General features: G+C 43.0%; 1 protein-coding gene across 1 annotated transcript in view; it reads left to right on the top strand.

Annotated features, from left to right (window-relative positions):
- The window catches only part of LOC149289279 (dystrophin-like), an 874963-nt gene that overhangs the window by 96187 nt on the left and 761891 nt on the right, over positions 1–16885 (top strand). Inside the window, 1 exon segment of the mRNA XM_089490922.1 lies at positions 6162–6223. Coding sequence (XP_089347048.1) covers positions 6162–6223 — 62 coding nt within the window.

The following is a 16885-nucleotide window of genomic DNA, read 5'->3' as shown; positions in this document are numbered from 1 at the left end:
GTGACATTTTTATGAAGGATCACATGGGAATGCTTTGTTGAGGTTTTCGATTAGTCACCATGATCTACATTAGCTTCTCAAAGTGACTCCGAAAATTTACATGGAAAGTCTTACAAGTGGCTTGCCAAAATGTCCAATTGTCCAATGTTACCATTGACTCAGAGAAAGAAGAAAAAAAGAGAACGTTGCACGAGGAACCATATTTTATACGAGGTTTTGTCAGTAAAGGTTAACTTGAAAATACATTCAAGACATTACACCAAAACAGGTACCCATAGCAGACTTTCAATACTTTGTTATTGTAAAATCTGTTGTCTCTCCAGTCAGCAGTCCACTACCCTCACAACATTTTTCCACTTCAGCCTGAATTAGGTATGTGTTCTATGTCGGAGTGTCTAATAAAAGTACCACGGTATATTTCACAATGTTTCCTCACCGTTGGTGCAAAAAATATACTAAATGAGCACACTAAAGTTATAAAACTCTGTTAGAATAAAAGCTTTGTAAATGTGTGTTTTTATTAGTGACAGATCTTCTTAATGTAACTTTAATGCAATGTCTTCCTTTTTGTGTTTGTCTATTGGGATCTGTACAATTGGATGTCTTTTACTCAGCAGATAAACTTTGTTCTTCAAGAGACACATGTGGCAGCTAATTAGTTGTCTCAGCTATAAAATTACTGTGTTACAGTTTACATTTCCTAAGCAGAGGGGATCTCTGGCTCTAATCAGGAAACCATATTCAGGGCCAACATATTTTATTGCTAAAAAATATTTGGCAATAAAGGGGGACCAGGCGCTTTAGTGAATATGTAAAACCATATGTTGTTGGCTTGTATAATCACCCTGATGTTATCAAGATACCATATTTTCTTTAAAAAAAAAATTACAAATGTCAAACATAGTGTAACAACCGCACTGCCTACCCCTGGTCATAGTTTCTGCGTTCCTAGAAATAAAAGCCGGTTACAAGATGGGTAGCCGCTTTGGTTCTCAGAGTAAAAGTGTTCCTCAGGGAAACAGTCTCCAGAAGAACTGTATCAGTCATGACACAACACACCAGTCAGCATGCAATAGAACACACTCTCAATTACGAATGGGAATGGTTTATAAACCCACATTGCCAGGGCAAGGGGAATTAACATACAATAGGAAACAGGAACAGATTTACACATAACACAATGGCAACGGTTTGCACAGATGAAAATGGCACCAGCCGAATTTCCTCACACAGACAAAAGTGGCAAATACACAAATGAGGTAAAGGGATTTGGGAAGTAACACTGGAGTAAAACAAGGGTCCAGCATCCATTACTGGTATATTCAGCACTTAAATGATTGAAAAGGCTGGACGGTGGACGGTTAAAAAACTAGTGGTCACTTATGGTACCAATTAACATTTTAACCCCTTAAGGACAATTGGGCGGTCCCAAAACCCATTGAAAACAATGCATTTTACGGGCTTTGTCATTAAGGGGTTAAAATTATTGCAACACTACATTTGACTTCTCCAATTCATAAGTAGTAATAGAGGACACTACTAATAAGTGGCTACATTAATAATTATGCAGTAGTAGGCTACTTCTAATTTCTCTCCATACATCTGTGCTGACAGAGACGAATATCTCCCTGACTCCCACAAGATCACAAAATACATGGGTGTCATTGATGTTAAATCATTCAGTTTTTTGGCAAAGGGTTCTAATCTGTCTATAGTTATACTTTAAATAAGGACTCGTAAAAGAATATTTAGCCTTTCCTGATTTATTTTTATTTTAAAATTCCCTTAAGATCTGGATCAACCTATGATTAGCTGTAAATCTAATAGTCCCTTCTTTAATCTAAGCAAAATACCAAATTAGACCATAAATGGTGGCAGCACTGAATCCCTATAAAAATATATACAAAAAAACAAACAAAAACACAGTGTACATCAGAGCTGTCAGTGCTCTGAGGTTATGATCACAACACACACTTAAAGCAGAAATTATATACCCCATTGTCTGAGCCATTAACTTTGTGTTATAGAGCCAGAGCTAAGGTCAAGTCTGGTTCTAAATGAAAAACTCCCTAATCTGAATCTAAGTCTACATGCAGATACAATAAAACCAAGGAAAACTAAGAAACAGTCTAATGATAATGGCAAAAAACTCACCCTAGAAAAACAAGCATTTCACTTGTTAAAGGCCATATCAGAAATGTTCTTCATAGTTTTGAAGCCTGAGGGGGTCTGGTTGTCTGTAAAACAAACTTCACATCTTAATATGCACCTAGGAACTATTTTTCATAAATCTCATGTACACCTTTGTCATTAATTGAATGAAATAATATAGTTGCTTGCATAATATTTGCAGTGTTTAAAATGTGTAGGAGACTGATTAAGTGTTCTTTTAGTAGTCTTATTACTGCTTCTTTGAAATTTACCATTAACCTGTAATATAATGTGTACCTTGTTATTATGTGCTGAATCATAATTCTAATAGACTCAAGCAATAGAAAACTCTGTATACCAACTCACTGTGATGATTATTTTAGCAAGTTATCAGCGTGGGATCTGTGTTTTGTTACTGTAGTGTTTAAGTATTCATGAAATATAACTTTTCACATAAATGTCCTTACTGTTGACGTGTGATTATTGTTTTATGGTATTTAAAGTGACTACAATAGAATCTTTATTATTCATATAGGTTTAATATTTGGGAGAGTCTCAAGCCACGATCATTTAGAAAGTCCTCCTTCTAATACTCACAATAGGGTAGCAATTGCATAGATCACCATTTCCCTTTCAGATGGACAGGGGCATGAACTCCCAGACCCCAATAGATAAAGGAAAAAAAGATACAAGGTTAGATTAAAAATGCTCCTGTATAAAAAGCTATACCTGTTTACCATATCATATGAAAAATTGCTTGCTTCAAGTAAGATGTTTGATGGCTTAGAAAAAAAAAACAACTTCAGAATATATTCTCATCTCATGTGTTATTCAGGTGAAGGGGCAAACAGGTGCTTTCCAGTATTTTGGAAATACATGTTAATTCACTATCTTCCAGTGCATGTCATGTTAACCTTTCCTTTAAGTTTAATGGAGATTAAAAAAAAAGTATGAAAATAAAGAGTTGTAATAAAGTAATTCTTGAGATCAATATTACTAGAAATTGCCTTGGATAGAATACAATATGTCTTCTGTTGGATAGAAATGTCCACATTGATTATGCAAATATCAAAATTGGTCTGCTTTACATATAGAAGAAGACATTTTCTAAATATAGTTATAACAGTTGGTATCGGAAGAAAACTGATGATGGTGTCATTAGATGTTAATTAACCCCTTCAGGACCGGGATTTTGATACTAAGGTGTCGCTAAAGGACCGGAGCCGTTTTTGTGTTTTTGCCATGTCTTTCTTCAACTGTAATTTCTCTCTTATCAATTGGTGCACCCACACAAATCATATATTGTTTTTTTCAGCACAAGTAGGGCTTTCATTTGAAACCATAGTAAGCTGGGTAGCACATTGTTTTGTTTGAAAAAAACTGGAAAAAGTGGGGAAAAAATGAAAAAACGCATTTTTTTTACAGTTTTGTATACATACAAATTGTACACACATTAAACCAATGGGAAAAAATTATCCCAAATATATTCATTAACTTGTCCTGATTTGGAAACCACCCAACATGGCCAGGATTTTTATCTATTTTGACCAGTATAGGGCAAATATTGCAAGGCATGCATCACGTTTTTGAAATGTAATTTTTTTCAAATTTGGCATGGCAGTCTAATAACTGCAATAGTTGTCACAGATACTGATTACCCCCCCAAAATTATATGTTTATGAACAGTAGATAAGTCAAGGTGTACAACTAGGGTCATTTTGACACTTTTCAAACAGGGATTTTATCGCCAATTGCTGCCAAATTTTGAGGTATTTTTATATTTTTTTGTTTTTTTTTGCATATGTTGCAATGTTGCTTTAGATTTTATATTATATTTTGTATAGAATATGTGCAACTGCAGAACAAAACACCAAATTGTGTTCACCAACATCCCCTGGTTCCAACAAGGCCTCACATGCATGGTTCATGCATTTTTTGAGGAAGCTATGAGGGCAAAACTGGAACATGCGCATTTTCGTTTTCACATTTGGAATTTTCAGAAATTGGTTTCCTGGGCCCATATCCCATTTGGGACATTTTGGAAGCCCCCTGCTGTAAATTACCCCATAAAAGTATATATTTATGAACAGTAGACAAGTCAAGGTGTTCAACTAGGGTAGTTTTGACAGTTTTCAGCTAGCCTTTTCTTCACTGATGTCTGCCAAAGTTCACGGAAAATTTATTTTATTGCGTTTTTAACAAATACATTTCAATGTAAAAATTTATTTCTTGCACAGCATATGTGCAACAGTGGAAGAAAGCACCACATTTTGTTCACCAACACCCCCCGGTTCCAACAAGGCCTCACATGCATGGTTCATGTATTTTTTGAGGAAGCTATGAGGGGAAAACTGGAACATGTGCATTTACATTTTTTTTAATATTTTTTTTCATCAGATTACTTGTAAGTGACAGGTTTAGGCCGCTGACATCAATCAGGGAGACCGATCAATAATCAGCGACTTAAAATGTCACCGACAAGTGATCAGGTAATAATTATGGTTTTTTCATTTTATTAATAATTTGTGTTTTTTCATAATTACCCTAGATGACCCCTCTCTCTTTGTAGAGCAGGGTCATCCGTGGGCTGCCATAATGATCCGATCACTCCTATTGGCCAGGGGCGATCTGATCAGCCCAGCATTTGACCTGGAAGCACCCTGGACTTTCAGGTCAGTGCTGTTATTTTTTTTTTTATTATTATTATTATTTTATTAATTTTTTTTTTTTTTTTTTTTTGTATTTTTTAATTATTATTATTTTTTACATTATTTTTTTTAACTCTTTCAATGCTGATGCTCCATTGAAGCACAGCATTGATTAATATTAACCCCTGCAATGCTGCGATGGGGGTCATACACAATCGCAGCATTGAAGAGGTTAATTGAGGAAGAGGGGGGTAGGGGTTAACTGAGGAAGGGTGGGGGTGGGGGGTCTGGTCTCCACACTCATGTGGAGACCAAAGAACCCTGTCTCCCTGTCCCTGAAGCTGCCTCTGGCAGCTGGGACACAATCTCCAATAGACTGGAGATTGTAGGGGAGGAGTCTCTCTGATCAGTCCTACAGGACTGATCAGAGGACTTCTGGGGGCTCATTTTTGCTGTTGCTGGTCTGCCTGGGCTTCCAGGCAGACCACCAGCAGCAGAACCCCCTAAAAAACGGGAATTAACCCCTTCAATGCCGCGATCGCGGCATTGAATGCCGCGATCGCGACATTGAAGGGGTTAACGCTGCACTGACGCTCTCATGGAGCGATCAGGCAGCAGGGGGGTGTTGGATCAGGTCCCCACACTTGTGTGGGGACCCATTCAATACCCCCCCCTTCCCTGAAGCTGCCTGTGGCAGCTGAAACAGCGATTGCAGATTTTTCTGCAATCGCTGTTTCTGCCTACAAAATCACTCCGTGGGAGTGATCGTGGGCTTGGGGGCGGGCTTAGACAGGCTGTGCTGTCTGCCCAGGAGTCCTGGGCAGACAGCAGCAGCGCCCCCACGATCACCACGATTGTGGTGATGTGGGGGCGTTTTTTGGAGGAGACGTACTTGGTACGTCCCGGTCTACCGGTGACTGTTAACCAGGAAGTACCAGGTACGTCCCGGTACTGAAGGGGTTAATTGTATTCCATGTTTAATAACCCACTTTTTAGAACATTTATGAGCTAAATTGCTACATCTCTGAAGAACACCCTCCCTTACTAAAGCAAAACATGTTTCATAAATAATCTGAATAGTTTTTATTGTTTGCGATTATTAGTATTGTGTATTTACCCAATGCATAAAATATATAAACAAACAGAGGGGAAATGTGTGATTGGCTGCGGTTCTTACAATCTAAAAAAATATTTTCAATTGATTTCCCATTCATTTAAAATATTAAAATATCCTCCATTCAACCCCACGAAGCTATTTCAACTGGGTTACATGATTATTATATTTATTATGTAATTTGTCATGTTCATGATAGTCTACCAGGAAACACAGTATTTATTTATAAATTGTTTGTTTCTTTGTAGATGAAAGAGAAGATGTTCAAAGAAAAACATTCACCAAATGGATAAATGCTCAGCTTGCGAAGGTAGGAACTACTGTACGAAACTGTAGTCACCCCATTTATTATTACTGCTAAGTATTTAATATATTACAGTATATTTTAGCTGTTTCATTGGGTGTACATATGTGTTTATTCACAAAACAGAGGTTTGTCATCTGGATCTAAATTGCAGTGTGCTCAACGTACAAAATCTTGCAAATGTAATACTATGGTGACACACATTAGGATGGTGTCGCAAAGCTTAAAGAACATTTTTTGCACTTAAATATAAGGTGTAAGGACAATAGGCCATAGAAGTCATTTTGTATACAGCTTTGGCACAGACTAAGAAAAATAAGTAACCTTTGAGTATTGAGAATATTTCTATTGGACTCAAGAGCATTATTAGGTTTTATTATATCTTTTCTGCCAGATTGTGCCAGTTGTGTTTGGAGAGATACGTTGGTTGTTGTAATTGATTTAGTTTTTGTGTCTTGTTATTTTTGTGGGCTACAAAATTAACCGGAAGTTTAATTTCATTTGCTACACAAATTACTGTATTTAAAAAAAAAGGAACTCCTTTTTTTAATTGACTATGTCTCTATACATGTGGGTCCAATCCATAATCAATATGATTTATTGATTTGTGATCTATAATATGATAATGTTTTATGTTGTATTATAAGCAGCTACATCAGTTTAAAGTGTTTTTTTTACATATTATCACCTAATAAATAATTTTCCAAGACATGGCTAGTTAATCGAGATGTCTGATTAGATGACTTATTTGCACTGGCAATAAGCAACATGCTATGACTAGTTTAAAATATTTCATTACTTTAAAAAAGAGGTGCCTAATTTACTGTACAAATATTTGGTCAATATAAACCCATCCACCGGGCCCCAATGGGCAGAGCAGATAGCAAGTGTGTGCAAGAAGAATATTCTAGAATGATCTAAATAATAAAATTACATAGAAAAATGTTGAATTTTAAATTAATAAAAAGTTTAATTAAGAAAACTATCTGGCTAATGTTTCTCTGCCATGTGATTCTGTCTGATGGCTTAAAAGTTAAAAGTGCAAGGCAGCAGGGACTGTACTAGCATGTTCTGTACTGAATAGACTGAAGGAGTAATTAGCACTTGATTAAAAAAAAAAACTATAGGGATATTAGCATATTGGCCAAAAGCAAGAGTAATTTTAATTTGCTTGCCTCATAAAAATATTATAATGGCTCACATTTTGAATATACCTAATTGCCTTCGCTGCGACATTAATTACTCAATGTACAAAGTAATAAAGATTTAGAAATTGTCACACAATGTTTAGATATAAAAAATTGTTAAGTGAAACACAGGAGTGCTGTTAACATCATTACATGATTATGCCATGATTTTTAATCTGTCTATAGTTTTCCTTAAAGAAAAACTGTGTAATTATAGGTTTATATATTTGGCTTTCATGATTGAGATTACCATTGTTGAATATTGTTGCATAGTCATATGAATATTTAAAGCAGTGATATTTGCATCAATTTGCAAGTGACTGTATATGTATGAATTTACAGGAATCCATTAATGGTTGCATTTATTGTGAGAAAAAATGGTGTTTGATCACATATCAAATCCACAGACCTTTGTTTAGGTAAAGGTCTGTTAGTTTGATACGTGACATTGATAACGAATGGTGCTAGTCCGCTGAGTGACCCGAAACAGACATGTGAGTGATAACGAATGGTGCTAGTCCGCTGAGTGACCCGAAACAGACATGTGAGTGGTGATCAGGGACAGCTAGGTGTTCTGGCTCGCTGTACGTGCCCCCTCCCCTTCTCACCGGGTTTCACCTCTCTTTTCTTCCTTTATGTAGTCCAAGTATAGAAGCAACACATGGAAATACAGCACTGCAGGTATAGATCAACTGAATAAGACATACAAACCCTTTATGTGATGGCATAGAGTAAATAACAATTGGAAACACAGCATTGCAGCTATAGAGCAACCAAATAGCACACAAACCCAGCCTTGCAGGTACAAATCAATTGAAAATTAGATATAAAGTCTGCATTGAAGGTGTAGATCAAATAAATAATGCATGATAAGACTAAATTGCAGACATAGATCACAGGTTGCACACACCAAAGGCCAGCTCTGGTACCCTGATTGCACACATAGGACTTGCCCCAGCATCTAGATTGCATCCAAAGGACCATCTCAGCTCCCATAATGGATGCATAGGACTTGCCATCTTTGTCCTCAAACAGCATTTCTGGTATATCTTTACTACCAAACTACCTGCCTGTGCCATATTTGCCCCCTCTCACATTTCCCCATTCATGCTATCATGCACTTATACTAATTCACTCATACACATTCATTTACTTATTCACACATACTCATTCATGTCTCTTATTTACTCTCTTTCAGTCAGTTTCTACATATGCCAACATGGGCCCACCTCAAACAGTTGCATGTATTACCTCCACACCCTTTATTTCTGTAAATCCAAATGCACTACTTGCCGTGTCCATTTGTGGAGCACTGCATAATATGATGGTTTTATATAAATAAATAAATAAAAATATACAGTAGCTCTGAGCACATTTAAAGGGAGGATTGGGTGAGTCAGAGAGCACTAGATAAACCATCATGTTCCTGAGACAGAAGATTGCTTGTAATATAGACTCTTGCGCTACTGCATTACCTGTAGTAGTACATAAAACTAGGTTGCATTTAGATTAGATGGTTGAACACAATCCTGTAGATTAAAATCAATGGTTTATCTGATTTGCAACTGCTTCACATTGACACTGTGTAAAAGTGCGTAACAGTCAGATGTTTCTGGTTAAATTCTTTATTAGAAAAGATCATTCACTGTTTCATTGGTTTTTATATGTTCCCAAGACACGGAGCACTGATTAGAATCTCAAAAAAACATAATGTGGTTTGAATATGGAGAGCCCATTTCAGCTGTGCTTCTTAACTAAAAATTGAAAACGTGAAATAAGAAATTGTAGTTTGCAAAACATAGTTAACCTTCCTTGTACTTTTTTCACCTTACAGATTTTCAGCTGTTAGAGATTTAAAAGATTGATATTGTGTCTAGAAAATTGGGATTCCCTTGAAAATATCTTCAATTACATTGAACACACAGAGAAAATATGAAAAGATAGATGGACATTCATTTTCAGATATACTAAATAAATGTACTCTAGACCTCTTTCATTTTGCCTTTTAAAACATTAATCGTTGTCATAAGCTATTTACATAATTATTATTAAGAAATAGTGGGAGGACATAGAAATAGTACAGCTTTAAAACCACCTGACGTTCTTAGCCTAAAGTATGGTGTACACTGTGAACACCAAGAACAGGGATGAATACAACAGGAGTGCTAGAGTATTTGCCATCCGGGGTGGATCCTATATTTGTCACCCCGCTACCACCACTTTAAAATGTAAAAATAACCATAAAATGTAATGCTTGCAAGAATATGTATTGCATACATTTGTAAACTGCTTTATCCCAGCATTTCTCCTCCCTTTATGCACACCCCAGGGGCTGAGAATATTACCCAGGACACTAAGTGATCAGCACTTCATAGTATCAGCACAGAGTTGCCACACAGACAGAGCCCAGCGGTCCGCAGTAAAACACACACAGACCTCTGTGAAGCAGCGGCACAACTGGAGGTCACCGTCTTGAGGCTGGAGCCACGGGAATAAATAGAAACCACGGGGCTCTGGTGCAAAAATTGTCCAGGGAGGCCCTCAAGTTCACATCTTCATTTTTACCCCAAAACAGCTTGCTTGTGCCATTTGTGTCCTACACGGCTTGTCGGGGATCCTAAAAACTTGAATATGTCTCAAGCAGCTTGCCTGTTGCATCTTTTCCCCCAAACAGCTTGCCCATGCCACCTTTGCTCCCACTGCTTGCCAGTGCCATCTTTGCCCCAAACAGCTTGCCTGTGCCATATTTTCCCCAAAACAGTTTGTAAGTGCCCCCAAATAGCTTGCCTGTGCCATCTTTGTACCCAAACACCTTGTTAGTGCCCCCAAACAGCTCCTCTGGGACAACTTTGCCCCCAGCCTGCCTGTGCCATCTTTGACTCAGCCTGCCTGTGCCCCTGCTTACACCAGAGCGTGTCTCTTTTCCTCTGTGCTGTGCGCAGACTGATCCAGCATACACCTAGCCGCTTTAAAGTGGAGTGCCAGGTGTGGGCACAGTTGCAACCCCTGTGACCATGACTGTTATGCCCCTGGCTTGAGGTCTGTGCCGTTGTGGCACCCCTTGTTGAGTGGAACTCAGGGTACACCCCCTAAAGTACGTCACCGGAGTAGAAGAATACTGGGCTTTAGAGTGGTGGAAGTTGAGTATTGTACACATATAACAGTACATTACACACTTGATTTCATTATAGGTTTAAGGATTTCTTAATTTTTTATCCTATTATATTGGATTTTGGTAACGTCATGAAAGCAAAATTGTGACCCACATGGTAACAACTAGACCATTTTTAATTTGACATTGGAGAGGGCATATATAACAGCAGAAGATTCTATAATATTAATATTAGGGAGCAGGATGACAAACAAACAATATAATTAACACATGCTGACATTTGATCTTAGACTTTCTAGGTTGTGGGGATGAGCTGAAAGGAGAAGGAGGTATGGAAGAAGGAATGATATTAATTCAGTCCTAGATGCGCAAGTAGGAAGAGGTGATAATAGTAGAAGAAGTAGTAGTAGACAGACAAAAGTCGTTTAGTGAGAAAAAAGGATGGTTAGGAGCAGGCCCGGACTGGGACAAAAAACAGGCCCGGGCATTTCAGACTGAGCAGCCCATTTTTATGAAAAAACATATATGTACATACATATACATAATACTTGGTCATTCAACATGGGAAGCCTGAAGCCACAATTTAGTGCGACTAATCCTTGAAATAAATATTATGACACAATAAATAACTTTTCCACTAAATGATTTCAGGGCCTTGAATGTTTTGTCCACTGAAGTCACTACAAATTCAGGAGGGCGTTTTATCTCTGGATAAGCAAAAATGAAATAGTTCCTACTGTAAATTAAGGAAACAGATAACCAAACACACACACCAGGACAGGCTTTTCCACACCGACACCCAGACACACACACCAGGACAGGCTCTGCCACACCGACACCCAAACACACACACACCAGGACAGGGTCTGCCACACTGACATCCAAACACACACACCAGGACAGTTAAAAAAGGAAGAAATGGTTCAGCACTCAACTCCCTGGAAGCTGGGAGCTAGCAGCTAAAAAGGGCAAAACAAAAACAGAAAGCATAACAAAAATAGCAACATTTCGGCCAAATAGGGCCTTTTGAGCTTGACAAAGGCCCTGTTTGGCCGAAACGTTGTTTTTGTTTTACTTTCTTTGAATAAAGTAACCTAAGGATTAGAAGCTGATTGGAGTGCTGGGGTTCTTTTCTGTGTTCGTACACACACCAGGACAGGCTCTGCCACACCAACACACACCCCAGGACAAACACACACCCCAGGACAGGCTCTGCCACACTGACACCCGAACACACACATCAGGACATGCTCTGCCACACTGATACCCAGACGCACACCGACACCCAAACACACACACACCAGGACAGGCTCTGTCACACCAACACCCATACACAAACACACACCAGGACAGGCTCTGCTACACTGACACCCCCACACACACACACACACCAGGACAGGCTCTGCCACACCGACACCCAAACACACATACAACAGGACAGGCTCTGCCACACTGACACCCAATCACAAACACCTGGACAGGCTTTGCCACACTGACACCCGCATCCAGAGGGTTTCCAAGGACGGTTTCACTCAGCCTGCCTGTGGCATCTTTGCCCCCAAAACAGCTTGCCTGTGGCAACTTTGCCACCAAAACAGCCTGCCTGTGGCATCTTTGCCACCAAAACAGCCTGCCTGTTGCATCTTTGCCCCCCTCTTACACATCCATGCTATCACACACACATATTCATTCACTCTTTCACAAATATTTATTCACTAATTCACAGATGTTACGGAATCAGGCACCGCAGGTGATGGACCCACAATGCAGAAATGGCGAGCAAATCCAATAAACAAGCCGGGATCGAGGCAGGCAGCACAGGAGCGAAGTCAAACAACAATAGCCAAGGTCGGGACGGGCAGCGCAGGATCGTAGTCAAAGAACAATAGCCAAGGTCGGGACGGGCAGCGCAGGATCGTAGTCAAGGAACAATAGCCAAGGTCTGGTACACAAGAATAGCAATCAAAAGGCACAAGCGAAACAAACACCCCGAGAACAATGATTTGGACTCGTTGAACGGACAAGGAAACACAGGACCAGGAAGTTTAAATAGGACCAATGGCGGGAAAGCAGGTACGATGACGTCGAACCAAAACAAACCCTACTGCCTGTGGTACCTCCGCGAATGACGCGGAAGCGCCACACAGGCAGGGGAGGAAGAGACAGCAACCGTGGACAGGCAGCGGCGATCGAACACTCGATCGCCGCCGACATGTCCGCGGCGGCTAACCACAATCTCCTCTCTGCCTGTGCTGCCGCCGCGAGCGACGCGGCGGCGCCGCACAGGCAGAAGAGGTACTGGTCGGGTGCCGCGAGCATGTAGCGGCGGATCGTCTCTTCGATCGCCGCTGACATGTAGCGGCAGCCCGATCAGGACTGACAGTGGCAGGAAGGCGTGCCTGCCCGATACACACGCCCCCTCGTGTGCGCGCCGCACGCACGGCAACACACGAGGAGGACGGGCGCGAAGGACGCTGAGGGACCCCAGCCGGCCGGGTAGGTACGACACAACCCCCCCTCCCAGGAGCGCGCTCCGGGCGCGAAGGACCGGGACGGAGAGGGAAGCGGGCATGGAATCGGGAGACACAGAGAGGCGCGTGCACAGCACGGGCAGGTATCCAGGACCGCTCCTCCGGACCGTACCCTCGCCAGTCGATCAGATACTGCAGGGAGCCGCGGTGCCAACGGGAGTCGAGCACGCGGCGGACGACGTGCTCCTCGTGGCCGCGGACAAGGACAGGGGCAGGAGGACGAAGGGCCACAGAATAGCGGTTACGCACACAGGGTTTGAGGAGAGACACGTGGAACGTGTTGGGGATACGCATGGAAGGAGGAAGAGCAAGGGACACGGCGACCTCGTTGATACGCCGGACGACGCGGAAGGGACCGAGAAACCGGGGACCTAGGGTCCTACAGGGTTGACGGAGTGCAACATTCCGCGCGGATAGCCATACGTAGTCGCCGACCCTGTAGTGGGGAGGCGAAGCACGATGTTTGTCAGCAGCCGTCTTGCTGCGGGCTTGGGCCTTGACCAGCTGGTCATGGAGAGCCTTCCAATGGGCACGCATGTCAGCGACCCGTTCCTCGACGGCAGGGATAGTGGCACCGCGAGAGGTGGCAGGAGGCGGCAGGACAACGGGATGGTATCCCAACGCAGCAAAAAACGGCGAACAACGCAAGGATTCATGGACAGCGTTGTTGTAGGATAATTCGGCCAAGGGTAACAGGGAAGACCAGTTGTCGTGGCGTTCATTGACGTGGAGGCGTAGGTATTGTTTCAAGGTCTGGTTGGTGCGTTCAGTCTGGCCGTTAGATTGCGGGTGATAAGCCGAGGACAGATGCGTCCGGATCCCTAACTTGCAGCAAAGGGCTCTCCAGTATTTGGATATAAACTGGGGACCCCTATCTGATACCACGTGGAGAGGCAGACCATGCAGGCGTACCACGTCTCTGATGAACACATCCGCCAACTGGGATGCCGTGGGTAGCTTGCGTAGGGCAATGAAGTGGGCCTGCTTCGTGAACCTGTCAACCACAACGAGGATGGTAGTGAACCCTTGAGAGACAGGAAGGTCGACAATGAAGTCCATAGCGATGTGAGTCCATGGGATTCTTGGGACTGGAAGAGGCAATAGGAAACCAGAAGGCCGAGTATGTATGGATTTGTGACGGGAACATTGAGGACAGGTGGCAATAAAGGCGCTGACGTCACGCGTTAAGGACGGCCACCAGAAGGTTTTCCGGATGTGGTACTCGGTCTTGCGGGCTCCAGGATGACCGGCTAGTGGTGGGTTATGACCCCAGTGGAGAACAGCAGCACGAAACTGTTGGGAGACATAGAGCCTTCCCGAAGGAGGTCGTTGGGACGCTGTGATGTGCGTCTGTTGCATACGAATCCGGTGCATCACGGAAGACGATAAGGAAGAGATGATGCGTGCCTGAGGAATGATGGGTTCCTCTTGGGCGACGTCCCGATGGCTGTCGAATTGACGGGAGAGAGCATCTGCTTTGATGTTTTTACTTCCGGGCTGATATGTCATGACGTAATTAAATTGGGTGAAGAACAAGGCCCATCTGGCCTGTCGAGGGTTCAGGCGTCGAGCGGATTCTACATATTGTAGATTCTTGTGGTCTGTCATGACCACAACAGGCAGTTTGGTTCCTTCGAGTAGGTGACGCCATTCCTCGAAGGCCAGTTTGACCGCGAGAAGTTCTCTGTTTCCTACGTCGTAGTTACGTTCGGCGGACGAGAAACCCTTGGAAAAGAACGCACAGGGGTGGTACTTGGAGGTTGTCGGATTCCGCTGAGAAAGCACAGCCCCCGCACCGGTCTCTGATGCGTCTACTTCAAGCAGGTATTGCAAAGCAGGATCTGGGCGTTGCAGAACGGGAGCTGAACAGAAGGCATGTTTGAGGCGTTCGAAGGCTTTCACAGCTTCCACAGACCAGTACTTGGGATCAGCCCCTTTTTTAGTAAAGGCGATGATAGGCGCTGCGATGGAGGCATAATTGCGTATGAAGCGCCGATAATAATTGGCGAATCCCAAAAAGCGTTGTACTGCCTTTACGGTATGGGGGATTGGCCAATCGAGGATGGCCTTCAACTTGCTAGGGTCCATTTCGAGACCGTTAGCGGAGATGATGTACCCGAGGAACGGGAGGCTGTTTTTTTCGAAGTCGCACTTTTCGGCTTTGGCATAGAGACCGTTCTCATGCAGTCTCTGCAGCACTGACCGTAGATGCAGTCGATGTGTTATGATGTCCGGTGAATAGACAAGGATGTCATCGAGGTAGACGACCATGTGTGACAGCAACATGTCTCGGAACACGTCATTGATGAAGGCTTGAAACACGGCAGGAGCGTTACATAGTCCGAAGGGCATCACCCGGTACTCATAATGACCGAATCTCGTATTGAAGGCGGTCTTCCATTCATCGTTTTCCTTAATGCGTACTAGGTTGTAAGCCCCTCTTAGGTCGAGCTTGGTGAAAACCGTAGCCCCCTTCAACCTGTCATAGATCTCCGTGATTAACGGAAGAGGATACCGGTTCTTTACGGTGATACGATTTAGTCCCCTATAATCTATGCATGGCCGAAGGGAGCCCTCCTTTTTGGAGACAAAAAAGAATCCAGCCCCTGCTGGTGAGGAGGAGGGTCGGATGAAGCCCTTCTCCAGGCTCTCTTTGATGTATAATTCCAGAGCTTCATTTTCTGGCTCAGATAGGGGATATGTACGTCCCCGAGGAGGCGTGGTACCTGGTAACAAGTCTATGGCACAGTCATAGGATCTGTGAGGAGGTAGGCGTTCTGCCTGTCGTTTGGAGAACACGTCCAGGAAGGCCCAATACTGTTGCGGCACTAGCAGCTTGGGGTCTGTAGGCTTGAGTTCCAAAACGAGATTCACCCTTGTGCAAGGTAAGGAACAAAGGCGGTGACAAGAAGGACTCCATGAAGGAACTCGCCTTTGTCCCAATCGATGCGTGGATTGTGAAGCCTTAGCCAGGTGAACCCCAGTATCAAGGGGGCATGAGGTGATTGTATTAGTTCGAAAGTGATTGTTTCTCTGTGGGTTGCCCCAATGAACATAGAGAGCGGACAGGTCTCTCGGGTGACCACTCCCCGACCTAAGAGGCTACCGTCAACAGCGGTCACCACAGAAGGAGTCTCTTTGGGACGTAGTGGTAGCCCATGTTGTACGGCCCATTGTTCGTCCAAAAACACTCCTGCCGCCCCGGAGTCTATGAAAGCTTGGGTGACCACAGAGTGGTCTAGCCACCTAAGCGAGACGGAGATCAACATGCGATGGGGAGGAGATGTGTTCTTACTGCTTAGGGGTTCTCCTCCTTTGGTCCCTAAGCTTTTTCGTTTCCCGGACGTAACGGACATGTACGTAGGAGGTGATCCGCTTGTCCGCAGTAGAAACAGAGACCGTGAGTCCTCCTTCGCGTTTTCTCTGCTTCCGTGAGGTGCCGTATAGTGCCAATCTCCATGGGTTCCTCGGGAGGTTGGCTGGGTGCAGTAGGTGGTGTGTGAGAACCGCTATGGGAGGGAAGCGGCCGATGTCGCCTGCCTTTGTCTTTCTCTGCGTTTCTCTCCTGAATGCGCTTGTCCACACGCAAACAGAGGGTAATAAAGTCCTCTAGATCAGATGGGGGATCGTGGAACAACAGCACGTCCTTGATCTTCTCATTGAGACCCTTCCGATAAGCTGCTCGGAGGGAACCCTGATCCCACTGGAGTTCACATGCCAGAGTACGGAATTCCACAGTATATTGGGCTAGAGTCTTATGTCCTTGCTGTAGCTCCAACAAGGAGTTTTCGGCTGTTTCTTTGCGGCCTGGCACATCAAAGACCGATCGTAAGGCCTC

The sequence above is a fragment of the Sceloporus occidentalis genome, unplaced genomic scaffold (assembly GCF_023333645.1).
Source record: "Sceloporus occidentalis isolate IW3139 unplaced genomic scaffold, rSceOcc1.0.p SCAF_47, whole genome shotgun sequence".
Taxonomy (NCBI): Eukaryota; Metazoa; Chordata; class Lepidosauria; order Squamata; family Phrynosomatidae; genus Sceloporus; species Sceloporus occidentalis.
Note: the sequence above shows the minus strand (reverse complement) of the source record. Positions and strands in the feature narration are given on the sequence as shown.